Source organism: Macaca mulatta, chromosome 1 (assembly GCF_049350105.2).
Source record: "Macaca mulatta isolate MMU2019108-1 chromosome 1, T2T-MMU8v2.0, whole genome shotgun sequence".
In the NCBI taxonomy this organism is placed as follows: domain Eukaryota; kingdom Metazoa; phylum Chordata; class Mammalia; order Primates; family Cercopithecidae; genus Macaca; species Macaca mulatta.
In genome coordinates, this window is record NC_133406.1 from 215,029,329 (window position 1) to 215,056,100 (window position 26,772).

Genomic DNA, 26,772 nt, shown 5'->3' on the forward strand with positions numbered 1-26,772 from the left:
CAACTGTGGGGAGGATTGACAGAAATGCTCTCTTAGGTCTCTTCTTACCCAGACATGCTTTGACTGGAACTCCTGAATCTCTCCCAGAGCATCTTAAAAGAAGCAGAATAATTTAATCATGAACATGTGGACCCCAGATGCAGTGTGTATCCATTTAGATGCTTTTGGTTGCAACCAAAAGAAGTCTAACTTCAGTTGGTTTAAACAAGAAAGGGAACTTACTGACTTATATAACTAGAAAGTCTAGGAGTGGGTCAGGTTTCAGGTATGGTCTAATCTGTGGATTCTTAATGTCTTCACAAATGGGCCTCTATTTCTCTGTGATTCTCTCGGTTTTGCCATCCACCATGGGTATCTTCATCCTGTGCTTCAAGGCCACTTGACAGGTGACATCTGCACATCACACTAGTTCAAAACAAGGAAGAACTTTTCTCCCCTCAACCATCAAATCAAAGTCCCAAGCTTTACTCCTATTGGACCAGCATAATGCCATATGCCCACTCTTCATCCAAATACTGACCAGAGAATAAGAAGGACTGATTGGCTCCAGTTAATTAAGGCTCAGCTCTGGAGGTTAAGAGGGGTCAGCCCCACCCAAATCACAAGGCATGGGATACTGGGAAGTTTGATGTTCTCATGTTACAACCACATTACCCATGATCGAATTCTGGCTCTGCTTGCCGTATGTTATTGGGTAAATTGCCTTTATCAAGCATCCACTTCCTCATCTGTAAAATGAGATAATAATATGTATCTCAGAGGACTGTTGAAAGAATTAAATAAAATAATATATGAAAAGCACTAAACATAGTTCCTGGCACAGAGTAAGTGTGACGGTGATGATGGTGTTGGAGATGATGAAATTGAAGAGGGTGAGGGGAGCACTGGCCCCAGTTTAGGAAGCAGATGAGCCGTAGGAATGTTATCTAGTCAGGAGCGTGCATGCCCGTCGTGCTGAAAGCTTCTGTTTGATCTACTGCCCACATCATACTTTTCCCTACCTCTGCTCTTTTTCCTCTTAGGTTTTTTTCTGTATGTACTTTCTTCCTCCTCCCCTGCCTCTCAACTTCCTCATCTTTAAAGGCCCAGCATAAGTGCCACCCTATATTCAGTAGTTTAAAGCTGGGTGTGGTGGCTCCTACCTGCAATCCCAGCTACTTGGGAGGCCTAGGCAGGAGGATTGTGTGAGCCTGGGAGTTTGAGACCAGCCTGGACAACATAGCAAGACCCTGTCTCTCAAAAAAATAAACAGTTTTAAGAAAAAGCTTAGTTCAGTGACTGCATATGTATAACCGAATCCCCCACTGAGCAGGATCAGTAATGGTTAAGAACTTAGCTTCCGGATTAGGCAGAGATGGGTTTGCCATTGGGTAACTTGGGAAGGTTATTCAACCTCTTTATGCCTTAGTTTCCTCATCTGTAAAACAGGGTCTTTTTGTTTGTTTGTTTTTTGAGACAGGGTCTCACTCTGTCACCCAAACTGGAGTGCAGTGGCACGATTTCAGCTCACTGCAACCTCAGCCTCCCATCTTCAAGGATTCTCCTGCCTCAGCTTCCTGAGTAGCTGGGACTATAGGTGCCTGCCACTGCACCCGGCTAATTTTTGTATTTTTAGTAGAGATGGGGTTTCACCATGTTGGCCAGGTTGGTCTTCAACTCCTGACCCCAGGTGATCTGCCCACCTCAGCCTCCCAAAGTGCTGGGATTACAGGCGTAAGCCACCACGCCTGGCCAAAACAGGGTCTTAATAGTACCTACTTCAGGCCGGGCGCGGTGACTCACGCCTGTAACCCCAGCACTTTGGGAGGCCGACGTGGGTAGATCATGAGGTCAGGAGATCGAGACCATCCTGGCCAACATGCCGAAACCCCGTCTCTACTAAAAATAAAAAAGAAAATTAGCTGGGCGTGGTGGCACATGCCTGTAATCCCAGCTACTCAGGAGACTGAGGCAGGAGAATCACTTGAACCAGGGAGTCGGAGGTTGCAGCAAGCTAAGATCATGCCACTGCCCTCCAGCCTAGCAACAGAGCGAGACTCTGTCTCAAAAAAAAAAAAAAAAAAGTACCTACCTCAGAGAGTTGTTGAGACAATGAAATGATGTAATATATATAATGTCTATAAAGAGGTCAGTACAGTGCTAACTGTAAATAATGGATCTTAGTGGTTACTATTAGCCTCAGGAGAGCAAGGTCTGTGTGACAGTCTCTGCAGCAGTTACTGCTGTGCTGCGCACGTAGTAGCTGCTGGATAAACATTTGTTAATAGGCTGTGAGGAGTATGGATGGCTCTCTTTCCTCTTCACAGCCATCTCATCACCCTAGCAAAATAAATAAAAAACAACCCCCAATCTTGGCAAAGGCAATGTAGCAAAGTAGTAGGTGCAAGATTCAGTGAGTGACGGCAGGGAGGATGAGGTGCTAAGGAGGGGCGGACAGGGTAGCAGATAACACATATCAGCAACAGGAAGCCAAGAGGAAGCCAGCAAGCGGCTGTTCTATGTTCCCCCATCCAGCCAGCAAGTTCAGCTCCGGCAAGTCATTTGATTCACCCGGTGATGAAATGGGGGTCAGCCAGTCTGTGGGCTTTCCACCTGTCACAGGACCCCACCTCGTAGGCTGTGGGGATGTGATGGAGGGTCAGAATCTCCAGGTAAGTGTCCCCAGCTCCCTTCCGTTTGCACTGCTTCTGCCGGCACCGTGACTTACTGATCACAAGTCTGATCCTGCACTCCCACGGTGGGGAAGCTGAATCAGAGCGGGTCTGGATTTGGTTATCAAGCCCCCAGCTCTGTCTTCCCTGAGCTTTTTCTTCCTCTTTCCAAACATTAGAAACATCCCAATAGACAGAGATAATGTGTTCGTTTTCCACCTAGAGGAAAGGGGGGACTCTAGCTTTAGACGAAGCTCGCAGATCCTTTCACCTTTCTTGAGGGCAGATGCCTGATCTTGGAAGGGTTTTAATCATATCAGAATCTGAGTGTGTGAGAGAAAGAGCCATGGGCGTGTGCCTTTGGCCTTGGACTCCCTGACCTGGGTAGGGGGACAGCTTCCTTTTTTCTCTCCTGCCTTGATATGTTTTCCTCTCCTGCTTTGACTTCTGGACTGGTCCTCTATCAGGTCCTAGGACTTTTTAATTAATTAACTTATATATATGTATATATAGTAGAGACGAGGTCTTGCTATGTTGCCCAGGCTGATGTCTAACTCCTGGCCTCAAGCGACCCTCCTGCCTCGGCTTCCCAAAGTGCTGGGATTACAGGCGTGAGCCACTGTGCCTGACTTAGTTCCTAGGTCTTTCTCTGCTAGCCCTTGGACTTCCTGTGTCCCTTGAGAGGCACACACTTCCTAGTAACCCCTCACCTACTCCCATGTGGAATGAGTGTGCTGTTGCTTCCCAAGGGCCGTCCTAGCAGAGTGGCCTGGATGAGCTACCAAGGCCACCCTGTTCAGCACAAGAACTAATCTCTAACTCCTGGGGCTCCTCCAGGCTTAGGCTCAGTGCCAGATTTAAATCTTTCATTGTCCCAAACACTCAAATATTTTTGGTGCCCCCTCCCACAATGTAATTCAAAATACAGTTGGCTATTTGAAATAACAAGCTTTACATGTATTCTAAAAATCAAATTGCTTCTTTCCAGATTTCTGAATGTAAAATTCAGGTATGCTAATTGAAACTTAAGGTTCCCTGTTTTGCTGGTGCCCCAAACACCTGCTGAGTGTGGCTGTTGGGAAATCTAGCCTGGACTCCTTGCTCCGAGCAGCTGCTCTCTTCTTTCCTACAGGGGAGCTTCTTTCGACTCTTCTACCCCTGCCAAAAGGCCGAGGAGACCATGGAGCAGCCCCTGTGGATTCCCCGCTATGAGTACTGTACTGGCCTGGCCGAGTACCTGCAGTTCAATAAGCGCTGGGGGGGCTTGCTGTTCAACCTGGCTGTGGGTAAGGGCTGGCCTGACCTCTGCATGCTTTCCCAGTTGCTTGGTTTTGTTCCTGGGAGATCCCTAGGTGGACACAGTACCTTATAGGCTACAGTGTCCAGCCTTTTGTAAGGGGCATCCATTAGCCAGTGTGGTGTGGAGAATTGGGAGAGAATTACATATGAAAGAGCTTTGGTGATTGAGTTAGACTTTCCTGGATTCAAATCCAGACTTTACAATTTACTAGCCGTGGGGTTTGGGCAAGTTACTGAACCTGTCTAAATACCTGCCTTTGGGGGTTTGTAGTACGGGATGTACGTAAAGCCTCTAGTGCAGTGCTTGGGACATAGAATGTGTTCTATAAATGGCACCGATTCCTCATGTATCAATTCCTACTCTGTGCCAGCTATTGTGTGTATCAAAGAAAGGTTCTTAACTATCAAGGAGCATACAGTCTCCTGCAGTTTTCCCTCCGGTCACCCCTCTTCTGAGTAGGGTAACATTGAGTCATCCACTTCCCCCAAAGGCCCCACACCTAGGAATTCCACCCAGTGCCTTGGCATCTCAGCAGTTTACCCCAGAATTCAGTACTGCCACTTTGGACTTAGCTTCCGTTTTCTTTCTTTCTTTCTTTCTTTTTTTTTTTTTTTTGTGAGATTGAATCTTGCTCTTGTCACCCAGGCTGGAGTGCAATGGCACAATCTCAGCTCACTGCAACCTCCGCCTCCCAGGTTCAAGTGATTCTCCTGCCTCAGCCTCCCAAGTGGCTGGGATTATAGGAGCCCGCCACCACGCCCAGCTAATTTTTGTATTTTTAGTAGAGACAGGATTTCGCTTGGCCAGGCTGGTCTCGATCTCTTGCCCTTGTGATCCACCCACCTTGGCCTCCCAAAGTGCTGGAAATATAGGCATGAGCCACCGCGCCTGGCTTAGTTTCCCATTTTCTATTGTGTTCACTCTTCCTATGGAAGAAAGGGAGAAAAAAATAGGTGATTGACTGCCCTGAGCTGCTCAGGGGCCAATGGTGATTGTCCAGAGGGGAGAAACACATGTCCCCACCATACCTATACTCAGGTTGCCCTTGGGATAACAGCTTTGGGGCAGCCAGATATGCTATAGCCCATGTCTCTGCTAGGATCTTGTCGCCTGCCTGTTAGCTGGAATGGCCCCTTTAAGACAAAGGACTCTGGATACCCCTTGATCATCTTCTCCCATGGCCTAGGAGCCTTCAGGTAAGAACTTCTTTCCCCCAGACCGTGCCATACTCCTTGCCTGGTGACAGCTGCTGAGTCTTAGCTTATTTTCAAAGGGCAAAAAAAAAGACATTTCCATCTGCTAGCTGTCTTCTCTCCCATCTGCTTTGTCCCATAGCATTGGGTTCACCTTCTCCGGAAGGCCTTTTTCAAGTCCTTTTCACCTTGTGGAGCCTTTCAGCAGCCTTCATATGCTTCACTTCTCATGGTCCAGTATTTATATAAATATACACTTTTAGCTTTCCTCCTATATAATAGCCCAGAAATGCTAGAAGGAGCATGAGCTTTGTGATCAGAGCATCTTTTATTTATTTTATTTTTATTTTTTCAGACAGAGTCTCACTCTGTTGCCCAGGCTGGAGTGTAGTGGCGTGATCACAGCTCACTGCAGCCTCAACCTCCTGGGCCCAAGCAATGCTCCTGCCTCAGCCACCAAGTAGCTGGCATGTACCACCATGCCTGGCTATTTTTAATTTTTTTTTTTTTTTTTGCAGAGACGAGGTCTCACTGTGTTGCCCATGCTGATCTCGAATTCCTGAGCTCAAGTCATCCTCCCGCCCCAGCCTCCCAAAAGTGCTGAGATTATAGGCGTGAGCCATTGTGCCCCACCAAGAGTAATTTATTTAACATGAGAGTCCACTCTGTGTGTGGCACTGGCGTAGTAGCAAATAAGACAGACTTGCTCCCTGCACTTGTGGAGCCAGCAGCCTAACTTGCAAATATCAGCCACATCCTTTGTGCGCTATGTGAGCCTGGGAAGGTTGTATAATTCTCTGAACTTAGATTCCGTCATCTGTCAAAGACGAATGCCGCTCCCACAGGGCGGTTTGTGAGGATTCAGTTCGATTGACACCTACTAGGTTCCCATCCTTGTCGGTTCTCCTCTCACTTTCTCTACGTGGAGGGATATGATGGTGGTGAACTGTAGGATCTCTTTTACCAGACCTGGGGAAACTTTGGCCTAAGTTTCATTATTCATTTAGAATTCTTCCCATGAATTCTGATTTCTGCACCTTGGTATATTATATAGTTTAATAACTGTAGTACATGTGTTCCTATTTAAGCTTTTGAATTTTCTCTCTGTCTGTTCATCCATCAACATATATGTCTAGTTTAGGTCCCAGAATGTTGCACATCTCAAAGGCATCTGTTTTTGCCTCCTAGCCCCCAAACCATTGTCCACACTGTAGCTACGGAGATTTTTTTTTTTTTTTTTTCCCTGAGACGGAGTCTCACTCAGTCGCCTCAGTTGCTGAGGTAGGAGCATTGCTTGAGCCATTGATCACGCCCAGTCGTGCAGTGGCATGATCTTTGCTCACTGCAACCTCAGCCTTCTGGGTTCAAGCGATTCTCCTGCCTCAGCCTCTGAGTAACTGGGATTATAGGCACCCACCACCATGCCCGGCTAATTTTTGTAGAGACGGGGCTTCACCATGTTAGCCAGACTAGTCTTAAACTCGTGACCTCAGGCAATCCATCTGCCTCAGCCTCCCAAAGTACTAGGATTAAAGGCATGAGCCACCACGCCCGGCAGGGAGATCTATTTTTTTTTTTTTTTTTGAGACAGAGTCTCGCTCTGTCGCCCAGGCTGGAGTGCAGTAGTGTGATCTCAGCTCACTGCAAGCTCCACCTCCCAGGTTCACGCCATTCTCCTGCCTCAACCTCCCGAGTAGCTGGGACTACAGGCGCCTGCCACCATGCCCAGCTAGTTTTTTGTATTTTTAGTAGAGACGAGGTTTCACCGTGTTAGCCAGGATGGTTTCGATCTCCCGACCTCGTGATCCGCCCGCCTCGGCCTCCCAAAGTTCTGGGATTACAGGCGTGAGCCACCGTGCCTGGCAGGGAGATCTATTTTAAAACGAAATATGATCTTGTCATTCTAGCACTCAAAGCAGTGCCCAGCATATAATAGGTACTCAATAAATATTTGTTGAGTGAATGAATGAATGTGTCTTCCCACTTAAAAGTTTTTGGCTGGGCATGGTGGCCCATGCCTGTAATCCCAGCACTTTGGGAGGCCGAGGCAGGTGGATCACCTGAGGTTGGGAGTTCGAGACTAACCTGACCAATGTGGTGAAACCCTGTCTCTACTAAAAATACAAAAAATTAGCCGGGTGTGGTGGCACACACCTGTAATCCCAGCTACTTGGGAGGCTGAGGCAGGAGAATTGCTTGAACTTGGGAGATGGAGGTTGCAGTGAGCCGAGATTGTGCCATTGCACTCCAGCCTGGGCAACAAGATCAAAACTCCATCTCAAAAAAAAAAAAAAGAAAAAAAGAAAAAAAATTAATAGCTCTTTGAACTTAATTCAGTTCTTTTCATGGTCTTACCTCGATGTAGGTCCAAGACAAAGTTTCTAGGCCTGTTCCTTGCTATTTGTCCCACTGTAGCTCTCCAGACAAAATGGCCTTCTTTCACTTACTGAAAGGCACTGCATTATTTCCTGCCTCGCTGTCTTCATCTGTGCTGTTCTTTGTGGCTGATCTTTTTGCCTGGACTATTCACTGTTCTGCTCTTCTCTTCCTCTTCCCCCTTTCCGTCTTTTCCTGCTAATTCCAGATTACCTTTAAGATCTTAGTTTGGATGTCATTGTCCTAGGAACACCCATCCTGACACCTATATTATATTAGGTTAATTTTTCCAGAATGTGCTTTCATAAGACAAGCTATATTTCTCAGCATTTAACATAATTGCAATGAATTAATTACTTGTGTAATTATTCTTTAATGCCTGTCTTCTTCACTAGATTGTAAGCCCTCTGAAGGCAGAGACCACATCTATCCTCTATTGCTCCGGCTTCTAGGACGGTGCCTGGAAAGTAGTTGTTTACCCATAAGTATTTATTGAATGAATACAAGGGCTGTACTGTGCTAGGTTCTCATTCATTCAGCAGACATCTGTGGAGCACCTGCTCTGTGCCAGCCCGTTGGCATGAGAGGAAGGTGGGACATACCAAGATTAACAAATCGAGGAAATTGCATCTGCTAGAGGAGCAGGAACAAAGACTCCCGTAACCGTAGCCCATGGCAGAAAGTGGAGAGTAAACATGGAGATGAGGTTAGAAAGGCAAGTAGGTGGTTTTTTTTTTTTTTTTGAGACGGAGTCTCGCTCTGTCGCCCAGGCTGGAGTGCAGTGGCCGGATCTCAGCTCACTGCAAGCTCCGCCTCCCGGGTTCACGCCATTCTCCTGCCTCAGCCTCCCGAGTAGCTGGGACTACAGGAGCCCGCCACCTCACCCGGCTAGTTTTTTGTATTTTTTAGTAGAGACGGGGTTTCACCGTGTTCACCAGGATGGTCTCGATCTCCTGACCTCGTGATCTGCCCGTCTCGGCCTCCCAAAGTGCTGGGATTACAGGCTTGAGCCACCGCGCCCGGCCAAGTAGATGGTTTTTGATGCTGCTTTCTTGTTCAATAAATTGAGTATGTGCTGTGTGCCAGGGCTGGGCATTCAGTAGTGAAGACGAGAGAGTTCCTACCTTCAGGAAGATTATAGTCTCGCAGGGAAAAGAAGCAAAGAAACCTTTTCTTCCTAGGCCAACAGGAGCACTTTGGAGGTGGTCCTTTTGATCTAAGAATCTGTATTGAGACTTCACACTTCATTAGACCTGGGCGAGTCAGTTATAAATACTCTCATTAACCAGAGTGAAATTCCAAGGAAAAAGAAAGGGAGGATAAGGAACATTGTTTCCTCTCATTGCATCTGTGGTTAATTCAGGCTCTGAAATCCTGCCCATGGGTCATGGACCTATGGTTTCCTATCTGAGGGAGGAATATGTGCGGTTAAATACCTAACCATTCTCAGTGTGCCATTGTCTCATTTGAGTCCCACATAGCCCTGTGAAGTGCACAGGCAGGGATGCCTATTTTTCAACTGGGCAAACAGGCTCTGGAAGGCAGACTTGCCCAAGGTGACAGTTTGAACTGGGAAAGGATCAGAAATCTCTCTGGCTGGCCGGGCACCGTGACTCATGCCTGTAATCCCAGCATTTTGGGAGGCCGAGGTGGGCGGATCACGAGGTCAGGAGTTTGAGACCAGCCTGACCAACATGGTGAAACCCCATCTCTACTAAAAATACAAAAAAAAAAAAAAAAAAAAATTAGCTGGGTGTGGTGGCGCTCGCCTATAATTCCAGCTACTCAGGAGGCTGAGGCAGGAGAATCACTTGACTCCGGGAAGTGGAGGTTGCAGTGAGCCGAGATAGTCCCATTGTACTCCAGCCTGGGCAACAGAGTGAGACTCCGTCTCAAAAAAAAAAAAAAGAGGCCGGGCGCGGTGGCTCAAGCCTGTAATCCCAGCACTTTGGGAGGCCGAGACGGGCGGATCACGAGGTCAGGAGATCGAGACCATCCTGGCGAACACGGTGAAACCCCGTCTCTACTAAAAAAAATACAAAAAACTAGCCGGGCGAGGTGGCGGGCGCCTGTAGTCCCAGCTACACAGGAGGCTGAGGCAGGAGAATGGCGGGAACCCGGGAGGCGGAGCTTGCAGTGAGCTGAGATCCGGCCACTGCGCTCCAGCCCTGGCGACAGAGCGAGACTCCGTCTCAAAAAAAAAAAAAAAAAAGAAATCTCTCTGGCTCTGAAGTCCAGTTCATTGCCTTCCCTGGAAAAGCGGGAGAAGGTGAAAAGGAACTTAAGAACCTGATCTCCCTGTATCAATTAGAAATTGGGCAAGTTGTATTTAACAGAAAACTCCCAAGTAATAATGACTTAAATATGGTAATGTTTATTTCTCTCTCAAGTGAAAGGAAGCCAGAGGTAAACAGTTAAGGTTGATATGGTAGTTCCACAAGATGGCTGCTAGAAGAGCATGGTTGGAATAAGGGTGAAGACTCGGCTGTTCTTTTGATCCTTTTTCCTTGTTCCTTTCTGAATCTCCAGGACTTTGTATTCAGCCTTCTGCATGGAGCTGGCCTCACATGGCTTTGTGGTTGCTGTGCCAGAGCACAGGTGAGGGATGAGCCGTCATGGATTGAGTGCCTGCAGTGAGCTAGGATAGAGGCTAGTCCCCTATCAATGTACTATTTCTAACCCTTTCGACAACCATGCAAGCCAGCATTATACCCCTTTTAAAGAAGAGAAAACCAAGGTTTAAAGATGTTAAATAATTTGCCAAAAGTGACACAGCTGAGTTGGAATTCAAACCCAGGTCTGTCTCTAAAATCCATATTTTTTCCACTTTCCTATGCATGCCCCAGATCTCCTTCCCTACTAGCCAAAGGGTGATCTAGAGCCTTCTGGATGAAAGGGAGGCTTTGGTAAAGGGGAAAAATAAGCTCAAGAATGTTTTCTGGTTTCTCTCTGATGATGTGTGTATTTCAGGGACCGGTCAGCGGCAACCACCTATTTCTGTAAGCAGGCCCCAGAAGAGAACCAGCCCACCAATGAGTCGCTGGAGGAGGAATGGATCCCTTTCCGTCGAGTTGAGGAAGGGGAGAAGGAATTTCATGTTCGGAATCCCCAGGTAAGTTTGTGCCAGTTGGGGAAGGAGAGTTAATGAGTCTGTCCTCTCCCTACTATATTTGATAGCAAGACTTTTAGTTAACCCTCTTTTGAAATGTCAGTCATAGTGGGTCTGAGTTTGCCACATCAGTGGAAATACATAGGATTTTAATCAGGACTCTTGCAATTGCTGTGACAGAAACCCAACTTAGATTTACTTAGGCAAAAAAACGGAATGATGGGCTCATATAAGTAGACTTATATGAGGAAGAGTAGGACAATTGGAACCAGACTCGAATGCCGTCAGGATTTGTTCTCCATCCTCATTTCTGTCTCTCTCTTGGTTGATGGGTCTCATCTTCAAACTTGCCTACTTTCCAAAGTTAGAACCATAAGTTTTTTTTTTTTTTGAGACGGAGTCTTGCTTTGTCACCCAGATTGGAGTGCAGTGGCATGATCACGGCTCACTGCAGTCTCAATCTTCTGGGCTCAAGAGATCTTCCTACCTCAGCATCTTGAGTAGCTGGGACTACAGGCATGCACCACTATGCCCAGCTACTTTGTTTTAATTTTTATTTTTTTGAGACAGAGTCTTACTCTATCACCCAGGCTAGAGTGCAGTGGCACCACCATGGCTCAATAGCAATGTCAATCTCCTAGGCTCAAGTGACCCTCCCACCTCAGCCTCCCGAGTAGCTAGGACTACAGGTACACACCACCACACAATTTTTCTTTTTTAATAGAGATGGGGTCTTGCTATGTTTCCCAGGCTGGTCTCAAACTCCTGAGCTCAAGCTCTCCTCCCACTGTGGCCGCCCAAAGTGCTGGAGTTATAGGTGTGAGCCATGGCACCCAGTCAGAACCATAGCTCTTGACAGCTCTGACCTTGTGTGTGTTCAGCTTTGTCACCTATGAGAATAGGACTGTGTTTGAGTTGATCCCTCAGTCCCCTACCCTGGTGCCAAACTGCAGTTTGAAAAATCCTGGAGAGGGATTCCAGGCCTGGGGAGAAGTAACAAAATGGGAAGTTCCCACCAGAAATGCATTGTTTGATTGGGGGTGGGAAGGCCATCCTCAAAAGGCAGGGTTAACGGGAGAAGGAAGTGGGGTAAGTGCTTGGGAGACAAAAACAATAGATGTCTGATGTAAATGGTCAGTGGAATCCAGTACTGGATTGCTAATAACAGCACTCTTAATTCCTTTTGTTTTTAAAATGCTTTCATGTACATCATCTCGTTGGATCCTTCTGACAGCCCTGTGGTTAGGTAGGTAGAGTCCGAACAACAGGGCTGAGTCTGTTATGCTGTTGAGCAGTGCTTATGTGAGCTACAAGGTAGCTGAGCCTTTCTCAGGATGTGGCGCCCAAGATGCTTGGTGAGGCATGGGTGGGCAGACTATCTGTGCATTCTTCCTTGGCTCTGTATGTGAGGGAGATTCTCGCTGGACAGTTGCGGAGTGTTCCAGTCCCACTGGGACTGTCTTTGTTGCAGGTGCATCAACGGGTAAGCGAGTGTTTACGGGTATTGAAGATCCTGCAAGAGGTCACTGCTGGGCAGACTGTCTTCAACATTTTGCCTGGTGGCTTGGATCTGATGACTTTGAAGGTATGAAAGCAATTGATATGACCTAGAGCCCAGTATTCAGGGCTTTCTCGGTTACAAGTAACAGAAACCTAACTAACTGGTATAAACCAAAAGAGAATTGATTGGCTCATATAACTACCAAGAAGACCAAAGGCCAACTTTAGGCCAGTGTAGTTAGACCCAGGGTCTCAGATATTATCATCAAAGCCCTGGTACTCTTCTCTCCCCTCTCCTGGCTCGGTTTCTCTGTGTATATGTGGTTTTCTCACCAGACTGTCTCCTTTAGGCAAGAAAGGTGGTTGCTAGCAGTTCAAGCCTGCACATCAACTTACAGCTCCAGGTTTTTTGCTTTTTTTTTTTTGAGACAAAGTCTCGCTCTTGTCCCCAGGCTGGAGTGCAATGGCGCAATCTTGGCTTACTGCAACCTCCGCCTCCTGAGTTCAAGCGATTCTCCTGCCTCAGCCTCCCAAGTCACTGGGATTACAGGCGCCTACCACTACACCTGGATAATTTTTGTGTTTTTACTAGAGACAGAGTTTCACCATGTTGGCCAGGCTGGTTTCGAACTCCTAACCTCAGGTGATCTGCCCATCTCGACCTCCCAAAGTGCTGGGATTACAGGCGTGAGCCACCACACCCGGCCTCAGCTCCAGGTTTAAAAAGAAAAGAGACTGTCTTAGTTTCCACTAATCTGGGAAAGCTGTGACCCTATGTGGGTCTTATGCCCCTCTGGGCTAGTCCCTGTGTCAGAGGGAGAGGGTATTCCGATTGGCCTGCCTAGGTTACATTCCCACTTCTGGGTCAGATGATTGAACGCCCACAAGGCCAGATGGATGGTGGGAAGAAGATTCAGGCTACTGAGCAGCAAACATCCTGTGTCTACTGCAGGCTCAGTCCTTCCTTTGAGGGAATCCCAAGAACCCTCCCAGGAGGGTATAAAACCATCCTGGCCATGAAATTTGGTGCTTATGAAGATACATTCTTTATGCCCCACCCCCACCCAATCTTTTTTTGTCCCTAATTTCAAAAGTCATTCAGGCTCTATTCAGAGAACCAAGAAATTTCACAAAAGCATGAAGAAAAATGAAAAACCTTTTTCAATATTTTGATATTTTTCCTTCCAGTTATTTTTACATGTATTAATATGTGTATATATATTTTTTACACAATTATGTTATCATTTAATACAAGCTGTTTTGTGGCCTTATTTTCATTTAGCAAGACAGTATTAGTATCTTCTTATGCCAATTAATATTTTTCTATGGCATGATTTAAAAAAAATTTTTTTAGAGACAAGATCTTGCTATCTGCCCAGGCTGGACTCAAACTCTTAGGCTTAAGCAATCCTCCTGTATAGCTTGACTTTTATTATTTATTTTTATTTATTTATTTATTTTTGAGACAGGGCCTCACTCTGTCACCGAGGCTGGAGTACAGTGGTGTGATCACCACTCACTGTAGCTATCACAGTCTCCCAAGTAGCTGGGACTGCAGGCGCCCGCCACCATGCCCAGCTAATTTTTTGTATTTTGTAGAGATGGGGTTTCACCATGTTTCCCAGGCTGGTCTCAAACTCCTGGGCCCAGGCAATCCACCTGCCTCGGCCTCACAAAGTGTTGGGATTACAGATGTGAGCCACTGCACCCAACTGCATGATTTTTAATAGCCATGTCATATTGTATTGTGTGAATAAGAATGGTGTGTGTGTGTGTGTATATATGTATATAAAAAATACGGCCAGGTGCGGTGGCTCACACCTGTAACCCCAGCATTTTGGGAGGCTGAGGTGGGCAGATCACAAGGTCAAGAGATTGAGACCATCCTGGCCAACATGGTGAAACCCCGTCTCTACTAAAAATACAAAAATTAGCTGGGCATATAGTCCTGCCTACTCAGGAGGCTGAGGCAGGAGAATCACTTGAACCCATGGATCTGAGGTTGCAGTGAGCTGAGATTGCACCATTGCGCTCCAACCTGATGACAGAGCGCGACTGTCTCAAAAAAAAAAATACTGGCCAGGCGCGGTGGCTCAAGCCTGTAATCCCAGCACTTTGGGAGGCCGAGACAGGCGGATCACAAGGTCAGGAGATCGAGACCATCCTGGCTAACACAGTGAAACCCCGTCTCTACTAAAAAATACAAAAAAACTAGCTGGGCGAAGTGGCGGGCGCCTGTAGTCCCAGCTACTCGGGAGGCTGAGGCAGGAGAATGGCGTGAACCCGGGAGGCGGAGCTTGCAGTGAGCCGAGATCGCGCCACTGCACTCCAGCCTGGGAGACGGCACGAGACTCCGTCTCAAAAAAAAAAAACAAAAAAAACCCAAAAAGGCCAGGCGCGGTGGCTCAAGCCTGTAATCCCAGCACTTTGGGAGGCCGAGACGGGCGGATCACGAGGTCAGGAGATCGAGACCATCCTGGCTAACACGGTGAAACCCCGTCCCTACTAAAAAATACAAAAAACTAGCCGGGCGAGGTGGCGGGCGCCTGTAGTCCCAGCTACTCGGGAGGCTGAGGCAGGAGAATGGCGTAAACCCGGGAGGCGGAGCTTGCAGTGAGCCGAGATCGTGCCACTGCACTCCAGCCTGGGTGACAGAGCCAGACTCCGTCTCAAAAAAAAAAAAAAAAAAAAAAAAAAAAAAAAAAAACCCAAAAAAAACCCAAACTTATATATTTACAATTACTGCTTTATGAGACTTGCTATTTTAAGAGCTCCTCCCACAAACTTATGCAGTAAGCATTCGTACCTCTTTACCTAGAAAGAAACCAAGGATCAAAAAGGCTAAGAACCCAAGAGTACCCAGCTAAGTAAGTGGTAGAGTCAAACATGAAATTGGTGCTTTTTGATTCTACAGCCTATGCTGTGTGCCCCAAACCTTCAGAATGTATATTTTAAAGGTTTTGGTAATATCCTCCAGGAAGAAGCAATCTACCTGCATGCCCAGTAGGTAAGACAGACCCTGGAATCTAGAGTGCTTTACCAACTACAGTGTTCATGTCATCAACCTGCATGAGAGTCCGAGGTGCCCTGGACACTGAGGTCCGGGCCTGCATGCCTGTGAGCCTGAGAAAGGCACTGGGAAGCCAGGCTCACGCCTGTAATCCCAACAGTTTGGGAGGCTGAGTCGGGTGGATCGCTTGAGCCCAGGAGTTCAATACCAGCCTGGTCAACATGGCGAAACCCCATCTCTACTAAAAATACAAAATTCAGGCCGGGCGTGGTGGCTCACGCCTATAATCCCAGCACTTTGGGACGCTGAGGCAGCCTGACCACCTGAGGTCAGGAGTTCGAGACCAGCCTGGCCAATGTGGTGAAACCCCGTCTCTACTAAAAATACAAAAAATTTAGCTGGGCGTGGTGGCAGGCACCTGTGATCCCAGCTACTCGGGAGGCGGAGGCAGGAGAATTGCTTGTACCTGAGAGGTGGAGATTGCAATGAGCTGAGACCACGCCATTGCACTTAGTCTGAGCAACAAGAGCAAAACTCCATCTCAAAAAAAAAAAAAAAAAAAATTTAGTTGGGCGTGGTGACGTATGCCTATAGTTCCAGCTACTCGGGAAGCTGAAGCACGAGAATTGCTTGACCTTGAGCCTAGGAGGTGGAGGTTGCAGTGAGCCAAGATCGTGCCACTGCACTGCAGCCTGGGTGACAAAGTGAGACTCTATCTCAAAAAAAAAAAAAATTGGAAAATGGCAGGCTACAGTCCAGTTAGATCAGTTAAGAGGGTAGCCTTCTGGGGGAAATACAGCATGAAAAAAAAGCTAATTACATTTTCATCTATCAAATTGAGTAAGATCCAAAAATTGATTACTCACTCTGTTAACAAAGTTGTGGGCAAGTAGATATTCTCTTACATTGCTGGTGAGAACACAAATCGTCCCATGGAGAGCATTTGGCAATTGATATCATCAGCAGTACAAATGCATATGTTTCTTTGACCCAGTAATTTCCGGTTTGGGGAATTTATCCTACAAATAAATACCTGCACACATGCAGCGTAATAGATGGACAGTGTTGTTCATTCCAGTGTTGTTTGTTATGGCAAAAGTTTGATAGTAATCTAAACGTTCACCAGTGAGGGAACTGGTTTAATTATGGGACAGTGGATGTGTTTTTTGTTTTGTTTTTTTTTTTTTTTTTTGAGACAGAGTCTCGCTGTGTCGCCCAGGCTGGAGTGCAGTGGCCGGATCTCAGCTCACTGCAAGCTCTGCCTCCCGGGTTTTTACGCCATTCTCCGGCCTCAGCCTCCCGAGTAGCCGGGACTACAGGCGCCCGCCACCTCACCCGGCTAGTTTTTTTTTGTATTTTTTAGTAGAGACGGGGTTTCACCATGTTAGCCAGGATGGTCTCGAACTCCTGACCTCGTGATCCGCCCGTCTCGGCCTCCCAAAGTGCTGGGATTACAGGCTTGAGCCACCGCGCCCGGCCGACAGTGGATGTGTTTACTTGGTTAATGCTAATTGCTAGAGTGTGTAAACCCCACATTTCAGTGGCTTAACACAGTAGAAATGTATTTCTCTCCTACATAAAGTTCAATATGGGTGCTCCTGTATAAGAGGCAACTCAGGGATCCCTGCTCCTTTTATAATTTCTTATGGCTCTACCCTCTCACAAAATTTGTGAATCCCAAATTTGTTGTTTGCATTAAGCCAACAGAATGGGAAAGGGCATAGAGGTTTGTATGAGACAATTTATGGACCAGGTCTGGAAGTAGAGATAGCACTTTTGCTCACATTCTGTTGGCTAGAACAATCACAAGTCCTTGCCTAACTGCTGGGAAATAGTTTAGCTGTGAGACCAGGAACAAGAGGAAAAGATTTGGTGATCAGCTAGCTGTCTGTCCCATGGCCAAGTCGCTGTGAAAAAGGATGTGGAAACTCTTTATGTACTAATGTTTTTATGTACAAAAAGATACACCGCCGCGTGTATGAAAAGAGGGAAAGTGTATATTCAAGTTGACCTATGAATATAAGCAATCTCCTCAGGGACACATAAGAAACTGTTACCTGTTTGGAGGTAGGTGGCAGGCAACCATGTAGAAAAAAACAGGGTAAGTGGGAGACTTCTTTGTATACCTCTGATTTTAGAGGTTTTTTTAAATGCTGAAGAGGCCATCCAACCAAGATGCTGATCTGAGGGTACTGAGTGAAGGGGGAAGATTTAGGTACAAAGCCTTGGAATAGACACTGGGGAGAGCAGAGCAAAAGTTCAGAGCAGAGCCTGGGCCGTAGAGCCTGGAGAGGTCTCCTGAGCCCCTTAGCGAGCAGCTGCAGTGGCTTTTTATATAACCATACCCTGAAGGCTTCTGGGGATGACCAGAAATAGATATGTGCGGAGCATGTTAGCGTGCACAGACTCACTCTTCCCTTGACTTTGGATAAAAATCACGACAGATATCCAGAGAGGAAGGAGAACCTGCCCTGGCTTCTGCACAAGCAGTCTTTGCTCCAGAGCACAATGGACGGGCAGCAGGAGCATCCCTGTTTCACCCTCAGTTCAGTCCATGTGTCATGGACCCTTGGACCAGTTTATAAGGTGGAGATTCTGGAGGATGGAGGAGGCTCTTATTCTGAACGTGCTCATAAACCAATGGGTCAACGTGGAATCTGACCATTTTGAGCCATTCATGTCTTCATAGATGGTTGTTTTTTTGTTTTTTTGTTTTTTTGTTTTTTGAGACGGTTTCACTCTGTAGCCCAGGCTGGAATGCAGTGGTGCAATCATGGCTCACTGCAGCCTCAACCTCCTGAGCTCAAGCAGTCCTCTCACCTCAGCCTCCTGAGTAGCTGGGACCATACGTGTACACCACCATGCCCAGATAATTTTTGTACTTTTTTGTAGAGACAAGGTTTTGCCATGTTTGAGCCCTGGCTGGTCTCAAACTCCTAAGCTCAAGCAATCCGCCCGCCTTGGCCTCCCAGAGTGTTGGGATTATAGGCATGAGCCACTGCACCTGGCCTATTCATAGATATTTGAATGTCTACCCTGGTCCACTGTTGTTAGGTGGTGAGATTACAAAAGTAAACATGAAAAGTATGGTTTTCACAATTCCTGCCTACACAAGGCTGTTCAGTCTAAGGATTGCTTGACTGTTGCCCCTTCCATAGGCAAGAGATTCTTGATAGTGTGGTGTTGGTGGACTCGCTTGCTGTATTGTGCCTTTGGCCTCATTGCATCACATTTCTTCCTCTTGTTCCTGATGAATTCCTAAAGAAGCAGTCCTGAGTTTCTGACTTGGCTAAGTTCTCCGCTTTCCTCAGGGCAACATTGACATGAGCCGTGTGGCTGTGATGGGACATTCATTTGGAGGGGCCACTGCTATTCTGGCTTTGGCTAAGGAGATCCAATTTCGGTGAGTTTCCTAGTAGTGTTGCTGTGCTTAGCTCCATACACCATTTATTCATTTAGCAAGTATTTGTTACACAAGTACTATATTCTTGGCACTGTTTAGGGACTGAGGATTCAGTGGTTAAACAAGAAAACAAGATCTCTGATTTCATGGGATTATATTATTGTGGGAGGAGACAGAGTAGTGAAAAAGCCAATAGATAATAAAATCCCCGTGACCAAAGTGCAATGAAGAAAAATAAGGCTGAGCATGATGGCTCACTCCTGTAACCCCAGATCTTTGGGAGGCTGAGGCAGGAGGATTGCTTGAAGCCAAGAGTTTGTGATCAGCCTAGGAAACATCACAAGACTCCGTCTACAAAAAATTTAAAAAAGGAAAAAACAAAACTTAGCCAAGTGTTATAGTACATGCCTGTAGTTCCAGCTACTTTGAAGGCTGAGGCAGGGGGATCACTTGAGCCCAGGAGTTCGAGGTTACAGTGAGCTCTGACCGCACCACTTTCAGCCTGGGCAGTAGAGCAAGACCCTGTCTCAAAAAAAACAGAGAAAAGAAAAGAGGCTGATATGTCTCTGAGAAAGTGAAACCAAGACTGGAAAGGCAAAGAAGCCAGCTGTGTGAAGATCTAGAGGAAGATATTTCCAGCCAGCAGGAATAGCTAATGCAAAGGCCCTGCGGTGGGAAGAAGCTTTTTGTGTTAGGGTGGGAGGAGCATAGTGAGTGAGGGGGAGGCAATTTAGGCTGTGATCAGAAAGAGAAGCAGGGGCCAGATCACGGGGTCGTTTGGCCAGGGTAAGGAGGTGTAGATTTTATTCTAAGTATGATGGGAAACTGTTGAAGATTTTCAACAGAGAAATATCAGTCTTACATTTTAAAAGATCTTTCTGGCTACTGTGTGAAGAATGGATTGTAGCAGGACAAGACTGAAAGCCTAGAGGCTCGTTAGAGAGATGCTGTTTCAGAGTCAACGTGAGAGATGATAAATTTACATCAGGATTGAGATAGTGGGATGGAGAGAAGTGACTGGAGTCAGGATATGTTTTAGAGTTGTCAGGACTTGGTCATGTGGGAGGTGAAGGAAAGAGAGGAAATCCAGGTTTTTAGTTTTATTTTTTTCCCTTTGAGACAGGGTCTTGCTCTGTTGCCCTATGCTGGAGTGCAGTGGTACAGTCAGCTCCCTGCAGCCTCAACCTCCTAGGCTCAAGTGATTCTCCTGCCTCAGCCTCTCAAATAGCTGGGACTACAGGTACATGCTACCATGCCCTGCTAATTTTTAAATTTTTCTTTTAAGAGATGGTGTCTTGCTCTATTGCCCAGGCTAGTCTTAAACTCCTGGGCTCAAGTGATCCTCCTGCCTCAGCCTCCCAAAGTGCTGGGATTATTGGGATGAGCCATCATGCCCAGCCCAAGGTTTTTCATTTGTGTATCTATTATTTGAGTAGAAGATGATTGTCCTTTATTGAGATGGAGAACAGAGGAGCATTTCAGGGGTCTGAGGAGGGAAATGGCTAAATCTTAAGGCCATAATATTGCCCTTGGTGACATGGTTTTGCTGTTGGCACCAAGGAGGCTTTTCTTGACCTCACATAGAACCTTGTGCAATTGGGGCACTAAGCTATATTGTTTTGCCACCTTGTCTGTTCTATCTTCCCTGCTGGACTGGGAGCTCCATGAGAACAAGAACACTCATTTATGTCTATATCCAAAGCACATAGTAGACACTCAATGAATATTGAATGAATGAGTAATTAAATGAATGAAGTGCCATTCTATGGATCTCAGGTCAGTCACCTGAGAGTAGATCTTGGAGAAGAGGGAGATCTGATCCTTGTTCTCAGGGAGTTTGAAATCTAGAAGGGCTGGGTGCGGTGGTTCACGCCTGTAATCCCAGCATTTTGGGAGGCCGAGGCGGGCGGATCACAAGACCAGGAGATCGAGACCATCGTGGCTAACACGGTGAAACCCCGTCTCTATAAAAATACAAAAAATTAGCCTGGCGTGGTGGCAGGCGCCTGTAGTCCCAGCTACTTGGGAGGCTGAGGCAGGATAATGGCGTGAATCCCGGGAGGCAGAGCTTGCAGTGAGCCAAGATCTCGCCACTGCACTCCAGCCTGGGCGACGAGCAAGACTCCGTCTCAAAAAAACAGAAATCTAGAAGGATCTTTGGTGAAAAGTAAAAGTGATCCCTATCTAAGATCCTAACTGAAGGCCATGGGCCCTGGTACCCCCTTCCTGGCTTTCTGAGCCTTTACCCCACCAGAGGGAGGAATTCCGCCCTTCCCTCCACCACCCTAACTATTCTTGCCTGGGATTCCGCATGGCAACTCCAAATGTCTGGTCCTGTTCCAGGTGTGCAGTGGCTCTGGATGCTTGGATGTTTCCTCTGGAACGTGACTTTTACCCCAAAGCCCGAGGCCCTGTGTTCTTTATCAATACTGAGAAATTCCAGACAATGGAGAGTGTCAATTTGATGAAGAAGATATGTGCCCAGCATGAACAGTCTAGGATCATAACTGTTCTGTGAGTAAACCACAAGGTCGTGATCCCAGTGCCCTCTCCGTTTGCCATTTGCTGTGGTGCCCTTAACTTCTGGATTATCCAGAACTTTCTACCCATTAGTATAGGATACCTGAATACTTCCTGAATTGCAAAGAATTTAGAATTTTCTGTCTGTCCTTCTTCTCCACTAAGCTCCATCTACAGTGACTTATTCCATAGTTTTTCTGACTTTATGACAGGATTTACCTAGTGCTTTCTGAAAAAGGGCATTATGGGATTGCGTGTTGGAAAGGAAGTGGTGTGGGTTTGGGTAAGTTCCAGAGATTGCTAGCCTCATTTGAGAATTTTATTGGATCATTGGAAGAGTGTGAATATATAGACCTTTGATATTCACCAGACACATTTCTAGAGACCTTCATGAATACCAGAATCACAGATCACTGTTAACATATGTTGTCTTCCATAAACCATCTATATTCTGGTCAAGAGAAGCCACATTTTCTTCACTTCCATCATCAGCACTATCAGTTGGTTTCCTTTTGGGAGCCATTTTTCACAGGGAAAAAAACATTTTTAGTGACTTTAAGAAATGTTCCACATGTGGGAGGTGATATTGCGCCACAGATGTCGGGCTGAGATCTCACGGACTGCTCCTGCCCTGCAGTCGAGCCCAGCAGCACACAGGATTCAGGGATCCATCTGGTTCCTATTTCAGCAGAATGACAAGTGACTGCATGCCGTGGACCTTTGGAGTCACTGGGTAGTTGAAATGCCAAATCTAGAGCCCTTGAGCACTGGGGCCGCATGGCTGGTGACTTCTTCCCTTGCTCATCTTGGTCCCGGCCCTCTTTCCTAGGGCCACCCCTTCTCCTTCCGTTAGGTTTCATGGCAGTGGACACTGCCTGAATGCTTCCCCAGGTCACATTCAGGATAATTGTGACCAGGAGGGAAGGGAGGTGAGGCCAGTTGGGAAGGGGTCACTCAGGGGACTTAATGCCTGGCAAGGTATCATTTATTCAACCAAGTGCTGGATACTCAAGTATCCCATATATTATTCTATATACCTTTTTGTGTGCCTTAACTAATGCATTTTTTAAAGTCAGTTTTTCTGTGGTATCAGACAAATACTTTAGCATTTAAATTCTCTTTCTCTCACTGAATTTACTAGTGAATTCAGTTATGAATAATTTAGCCCAAAATTAACCTAGTGAGGATTTTACCTGCAAATTAAATGTATCTAGCACCAAAGGACTTAAGTTCTAACCCAGGAACCCCCTTTTACAAAGCACTTACTCTTACTTTTCTGATTGTTTAAATAAAGGCAAGTAATTCCTTTTCCCTCTTCACTCTGTGGGACAGTTCTGAAGAATAACTTAATTTGTTTTGTGAATGGTTTAAAATTCACCGGGCAAAAGCCACAGCTAATAGATTATAGTAACATAGAGACGCCACGTGCCACAGACCCCACCTCCTTGCTTCTGTCTCCGCTCCCGCTAGCTCAGCCTTTTCCCTGCACTGCCAGGCATTGTAGTCTAGGGGTCAAGCTACCTTTGAAGCCAGGCACCCCCAACTACTTGTATGACCTGACCCTAAGCAGATTATTTCTTTCCTTGGATTCTGTCAAGGGGGAAAATACTTCCCTTACAAGGTTGCTGTGAAAATAAAGTGTGATAATGCATGAAAAGCACCTTGCACATAGTAGGTGCCTAACACACATCTGTATGCCCTCGCCGCCAGACCCCTGCCAGTTGTTTTTCTTTTCCCCTAGTGGTTCTGTTCATCGGAGTCAAACTGACTTTGCTTTTGTGACTGGCAACTTGATTGGTAAATTCTTCTCCACTCAAACCCGTGGGAGCCTGGACCCCTATGAAGGGCAGGAGGTTATGGTGCGGGCCATGTTGGCCTTCCTGCAGAAGCACCTCGGTAAGGAGAAAACTGGGGCTTTTGGGGCAACCGTGGGGTCCCTTAGATTTCCTTGCAGCAGAGTGAAATCTCTGACATGTCTGGGATCTGGGAAGGAGATTTATGGCAAGTGGAAAACCTGAGTGAAGGAGAGAGTTACATAGAATTACAGAAAAAACAAGGCCAGTTGCAGTGGCTCATGCCTAGCACTTTTGGGGGTTGAGGTGGGAGGATGGCTTGGGGCCAGGAGTTCGAGATCAGTCTGAGCAACATAGTGAGACTCTTTACCAAACAAACAAACAAACAAACAAACAAACAAACAAATTAGCTGGGTGTGGTGGCACACACCTGTAGTCCCAGCTACTCGAGAGGCTATGGTGGGAGGATCGGTTAAGCCCAGGAGGTCTAGGCTGCAGTGAGCCATGATCGCACCACTGAACTCCAGCCTGAGCAACAGAGCAAGACCCTGTCTCTAAATAAATAAATAAATAAACAAATAAATAAGAAAAAACACTTAACTGAAAGTTTGGAGATTCTGACTATCTTGCTTGCAGAATGACTTTGGCCTAGTCATTTAACCTCTCTGAACCTTGGTTTCCTCCCTGTAAATGGAGTATTCACCTCTCTCTACTCCACCACCTCTCTCCTTACCCGGACTCATTATTACCCACCTTATCTGCATTGTAGGGGAGCTTATGAGGATGACGGGCTAAATTTATGGAAGTGTTTTAAAGAAACAAAGCATGGAAGGACTATGAATAATGTCATCAGTCACAGAGCAGCTAAAGGTCCAGACCTGCAGAGGTCCGTGGTCCAGCTTCCACCCAGAGGAGGCATCCTCTTACTAAGCTTTATTGGTTACAAAGGCTAGAGGCTCACAAACTCAGCTTGAGAAAAAAAGGGGAGTTTGTTTATGAGACTGCACCTGGACTGGGTGGGAGCGCAGTTATAGAAATCAGGGTGGCTAGCAGGACTGACTTTTCTTTCCGTCTGTCTCATGGGGTCAGTCTCTCTGTGTTTTCCTCTCATGACATCTCTTTTTCTTTGTTCCATTATGCATTTTTTTTCTGCTCTGTGGTTTTTCTCACTGATAGCAGCTGTTTATTCCGTTTCTACTTCCTCATAGCTTGAACCACTTAGAGTGTGTTCCCTCTAGCTTGTGGCATCTTTTCATCTTCAGCTCCCACTGCTCACTGCCGTATTTTTTTTTTTTTTTTAAATTTCTTTGAATAGATTCTCAAGAGAGGCAATTTGATTGTATCAGCTCCTCTTTGCCTGCCAGAACACACTGTAGCCCTGTCCCAGCGAGGCTCCAACGCTCTTTGCATCAGAGGTCCCTTTCTGATCCCTTAGCAGGTGCTGTGTGCAGGGCAGTTTCCACGAGAAAGGAACCAGGCTTGCCTGAATTTCGAAGGTTTGCCTTTAACATAAGAGCAAGATCTCCCACTTTGTAACCCCCTTCTACTTGCCCAGATTAACCCCTCAAGAGCTACCCAGAGAAGCCTAAGATGGCACCTGGCAGTTCCCTAGATATTTGAAGTCACCTATGCTGGTCCTCTCTGAGTGTTCTGTTTATTAAGCTAAATGTTCGTGGTACCTCCACCTTTCCCTGCTCAGTTCCCCGTGTTGCTATTTGTTATCCCCTTCCTTTGGAGTCACTGTTTTTTGGTGCTCCTTCTGAAGTGTGGTGCCCTGGCTGGGCGTGTTAGCTCACATCTGTAATCCCAGCTACTTTGGGAGGCTGAGATGGGAGGATCGCTTAAGGCCACGGGTTTGAGACCAGCCTGGGCAACATAGTGAGACCCCGTCTCAACAAAAAAATAAATAAAATTAGCCAGGTGTGGTGGCATGTGCCTATAGTCCCAGCTACTCGGGAGGCTGGGGTGGAAGGATCACTTGAGCCTGGGAGGTCAAGACTGCAGTGAGCCAAGATTGTGCCATTGCACTCCAGCCTGGGCAATAGAGTGATACCATCTCCAAAAAATAAATAGATAAACTGTGGTGCCCTGACTTGACTATAATGTGTTAGATGTGGTCTGACCGGTGCTGTCCTGGACAGTCACTTCTGTGCTCTGTTTTGTTTTGTTTGAGATGGAGTCTCACTCTGTTGCTCAGGCTGGAGTGCAGTGGTGCAATCTCAGCTCACTGCAATCTCAACCTCCTGGCTTCAAGTGCTTCTCCGGCAATTTTCCTGCCTCAGCCTCCCAAGTAGCTGGGACTACAGGCATGTACCACCACACCCAGCTACTTTCTGTATTTTTAGTAGAGGCAGAGTTTTGCCATGTTGGCCAGACTGGTTTTGAACTCCTGACCTCCAGTGATCCACCTGCCTTGGCCTCCCAAAGTGCTGAGATTACAGGTGTGAGCCATCGCGCCTGGCCGCCTCTGTGCTCTGGACACTAGGCTTTTAGTTGGATGACCTGAGTGCATTCACATTCCTCACAAGTGCACAACAAACTTAGCCTGGATTGAGTTTGCATTGAAAACACATCTGTCTTACGCATTTATTGACTTTCTGGAAGTAAATTTTCATTTTTCTATTTCTGCCTGTTCGTTTCATCTTGCACATCATGAGCCTTGATTCCATTCTGTGTTTGGAGACCTTAGGGTCAATAAGAGATTTAGGGCATCATTCTTATCACCTGGCAAGTAGGGAATGGACCCATGTCTCAAGACTTTGATGGTGCCTGACTGCCTGGTCCTCAGCCCTCTTTCCCTGTCTCTTCATAGGCACCATGTCATTATAAAAGCTTAGGATGAAAGATGATAGGAAGCCCACCATGGCACAATTGTGCTCCCTTTAAAAGCAATACCCGTTGAGCTAAGATACTCACTGTTAGAGACCAGCAGACATGGAAATGGGGTAGGAGGCACTTAGACTGAAGGAAGATTGTTGAGGACTTACTTTATGCCAGGCCTTCTGCTCCTACTTTATCGTGGTAATTCTAGAGATAGCCCTTTCCAGAAGATACCTTTATTTTTGACTCCGTTTTACAGGGGAGGATACCGAAGCATAGGAAATTAAATAATTTCTTCAAGCTTATCTGGTTATCAAGTGGCAAAGCCAATATGTAACCTAAACTGGCCAGTTCCAAGGCCCATGCCCTTAGTCACTTCACTATGCTGGCGGTGACTCTGAGTGATAAGTTCCATGGCCACAGTAGGCACTCAGTCTTTAGACTGTCCACACGGAGGACAGTCGCCTAACTTTGACAGGAGTGGAAGAACAGCTAGGAAAGGAGGCTCCCTTGACAACACAATGCTTGCCTTTAATCTTAGCAGAGGGTTCACAGGCAGGAAAGGGCGAAGGTCTTCTGGACAGAAGGCACAAATGCTTGAGTGGGCCTGGTCAGGATTGGGAAACTGTGCTTAGTGTATCTGGAGCTCAGGAGAGTGAATTGTTGAAAGACAAAGATAAAGAAGTGGGCAGAAGCCAGACGAAGATGCCCACTTCGGATTTGCTGAAGTGAGTTTGAATGTTATTCCATAGGCCGTCAGGAGCCCCTGGTGGGTTTTAAGCAGGTGAATGTCGTGATTAGACTTGTGCTCGCAGTCTGGTGCGTTGTGGAGGATGGGGCAAGGTGAGAGGCAGGGAGCTTTTAGGTAGGAGGTTCTTGCACTAATCTGGGTGATAAGAGATAAGGCAGTCTGAAAAAGTCGGGTGCAGTGGCTCATGTCTATAATCCCAGCATTTTAGGAGGCCGAGGCAGGAGGATTGCTTGAGCCTAGGAGATTGAAGCTGCAGTAAACTGTGATTGTGCCGCTGTACTCCACCCTGGGTAACACAGTGAAACCCTGTCTCAAAAGAAAAGAAGAAGGCCAAGCGTCTGGGCTT

At 46.7% G+C, this 26,772-nt stretch overlaps 1 protein-coding gene and 2 long non-coding RNA genes across 7 annotated transcripts in view; 2 read left to right on the plus strand and 1 right to left on the minus strand.

Moving 5' to 3' along the window:
* PAFAH2 (platelet activating factor acetylhydrolase 2) overlaps nucleotides 1-26,772 on the plus strand; it is a 41,321-nt gene that overhangs the window by 7,774 nt on the left and 6,775 nt on the right. For 2 of the 5 annotated variants that reach the window (XM_028837763.2, XM_015131751.3), the window contains exons 2-10: nucleotides 2,515-2,651; nucleotides 3,784-3,937; nucleotides 5,051-5,147; nucleotides 10,050-10,118; nucleotides 10,491-10,632; nucleotides 12,101-12,214; nucleotides 18,451-18,542; nucleotides 20,886-21,056; nucleotides 22,804-22,958. In XM_028837763.2, the coding sequence (XP_028693596.1) occupies nucleotides 2,562-2,651; nucleotides 3,784-3,937; nucleotides 5,051-5,147; nucleotides 10,050-10,118; nucleotides 10,491-10,632; nucleotides 12,101-12,214; nucleotides 18,451-18,542; nucleotides 20,886-21,056; nucleotides 22,804-22,958 (1,084 nt within the window). In that variant the 5' untranslated portion in view covers nucleotides 2,515-2,561. The remainder of the gene's footprint in view (nucleotides 1-2,514; nucleotides 2,652-3,783; nucleotides 3,938-5,050; nucleotides 5,148-10,049; nucleotides 10,119-10,490; nucleotides 10,633-12,100; nucleotides 12,215-18,450; nucleotides 18,543-20,885; nucleotides 21,057-22,803; nucleotides 22,959-26,772) is intronic. The other 3 variants (XM_028837769.2, XM_077968417.1, XM_028837774.2) reach the window with 2 other exon arrangements.
* Nucleotides 5,635-23,450, minus strand: LOC144335178 (uncharacterized). The gene is made up of 2 exons (XR_013405703.1): nucleotides 20,642-23,450; nucleotides 5,635-6,493 (listed from the first exon to the last, which is right to left on the minus strand). It is a non-coding gene; the product is annotated as an uncharacterized LOC144335178 (long non-coding RNA).
* LOC144335177 (uncharacterized) lies at nucleotides 23,306-26,748 on the plus strand. The gene is made up of 2 exons (XR_013405702.1): nucleotides 23,306-23,541; nucleotides 25,138-26,748. It is a non-coding gene; the product is annotated as an uncharacterized LOC144335177 (long non-coding RNA).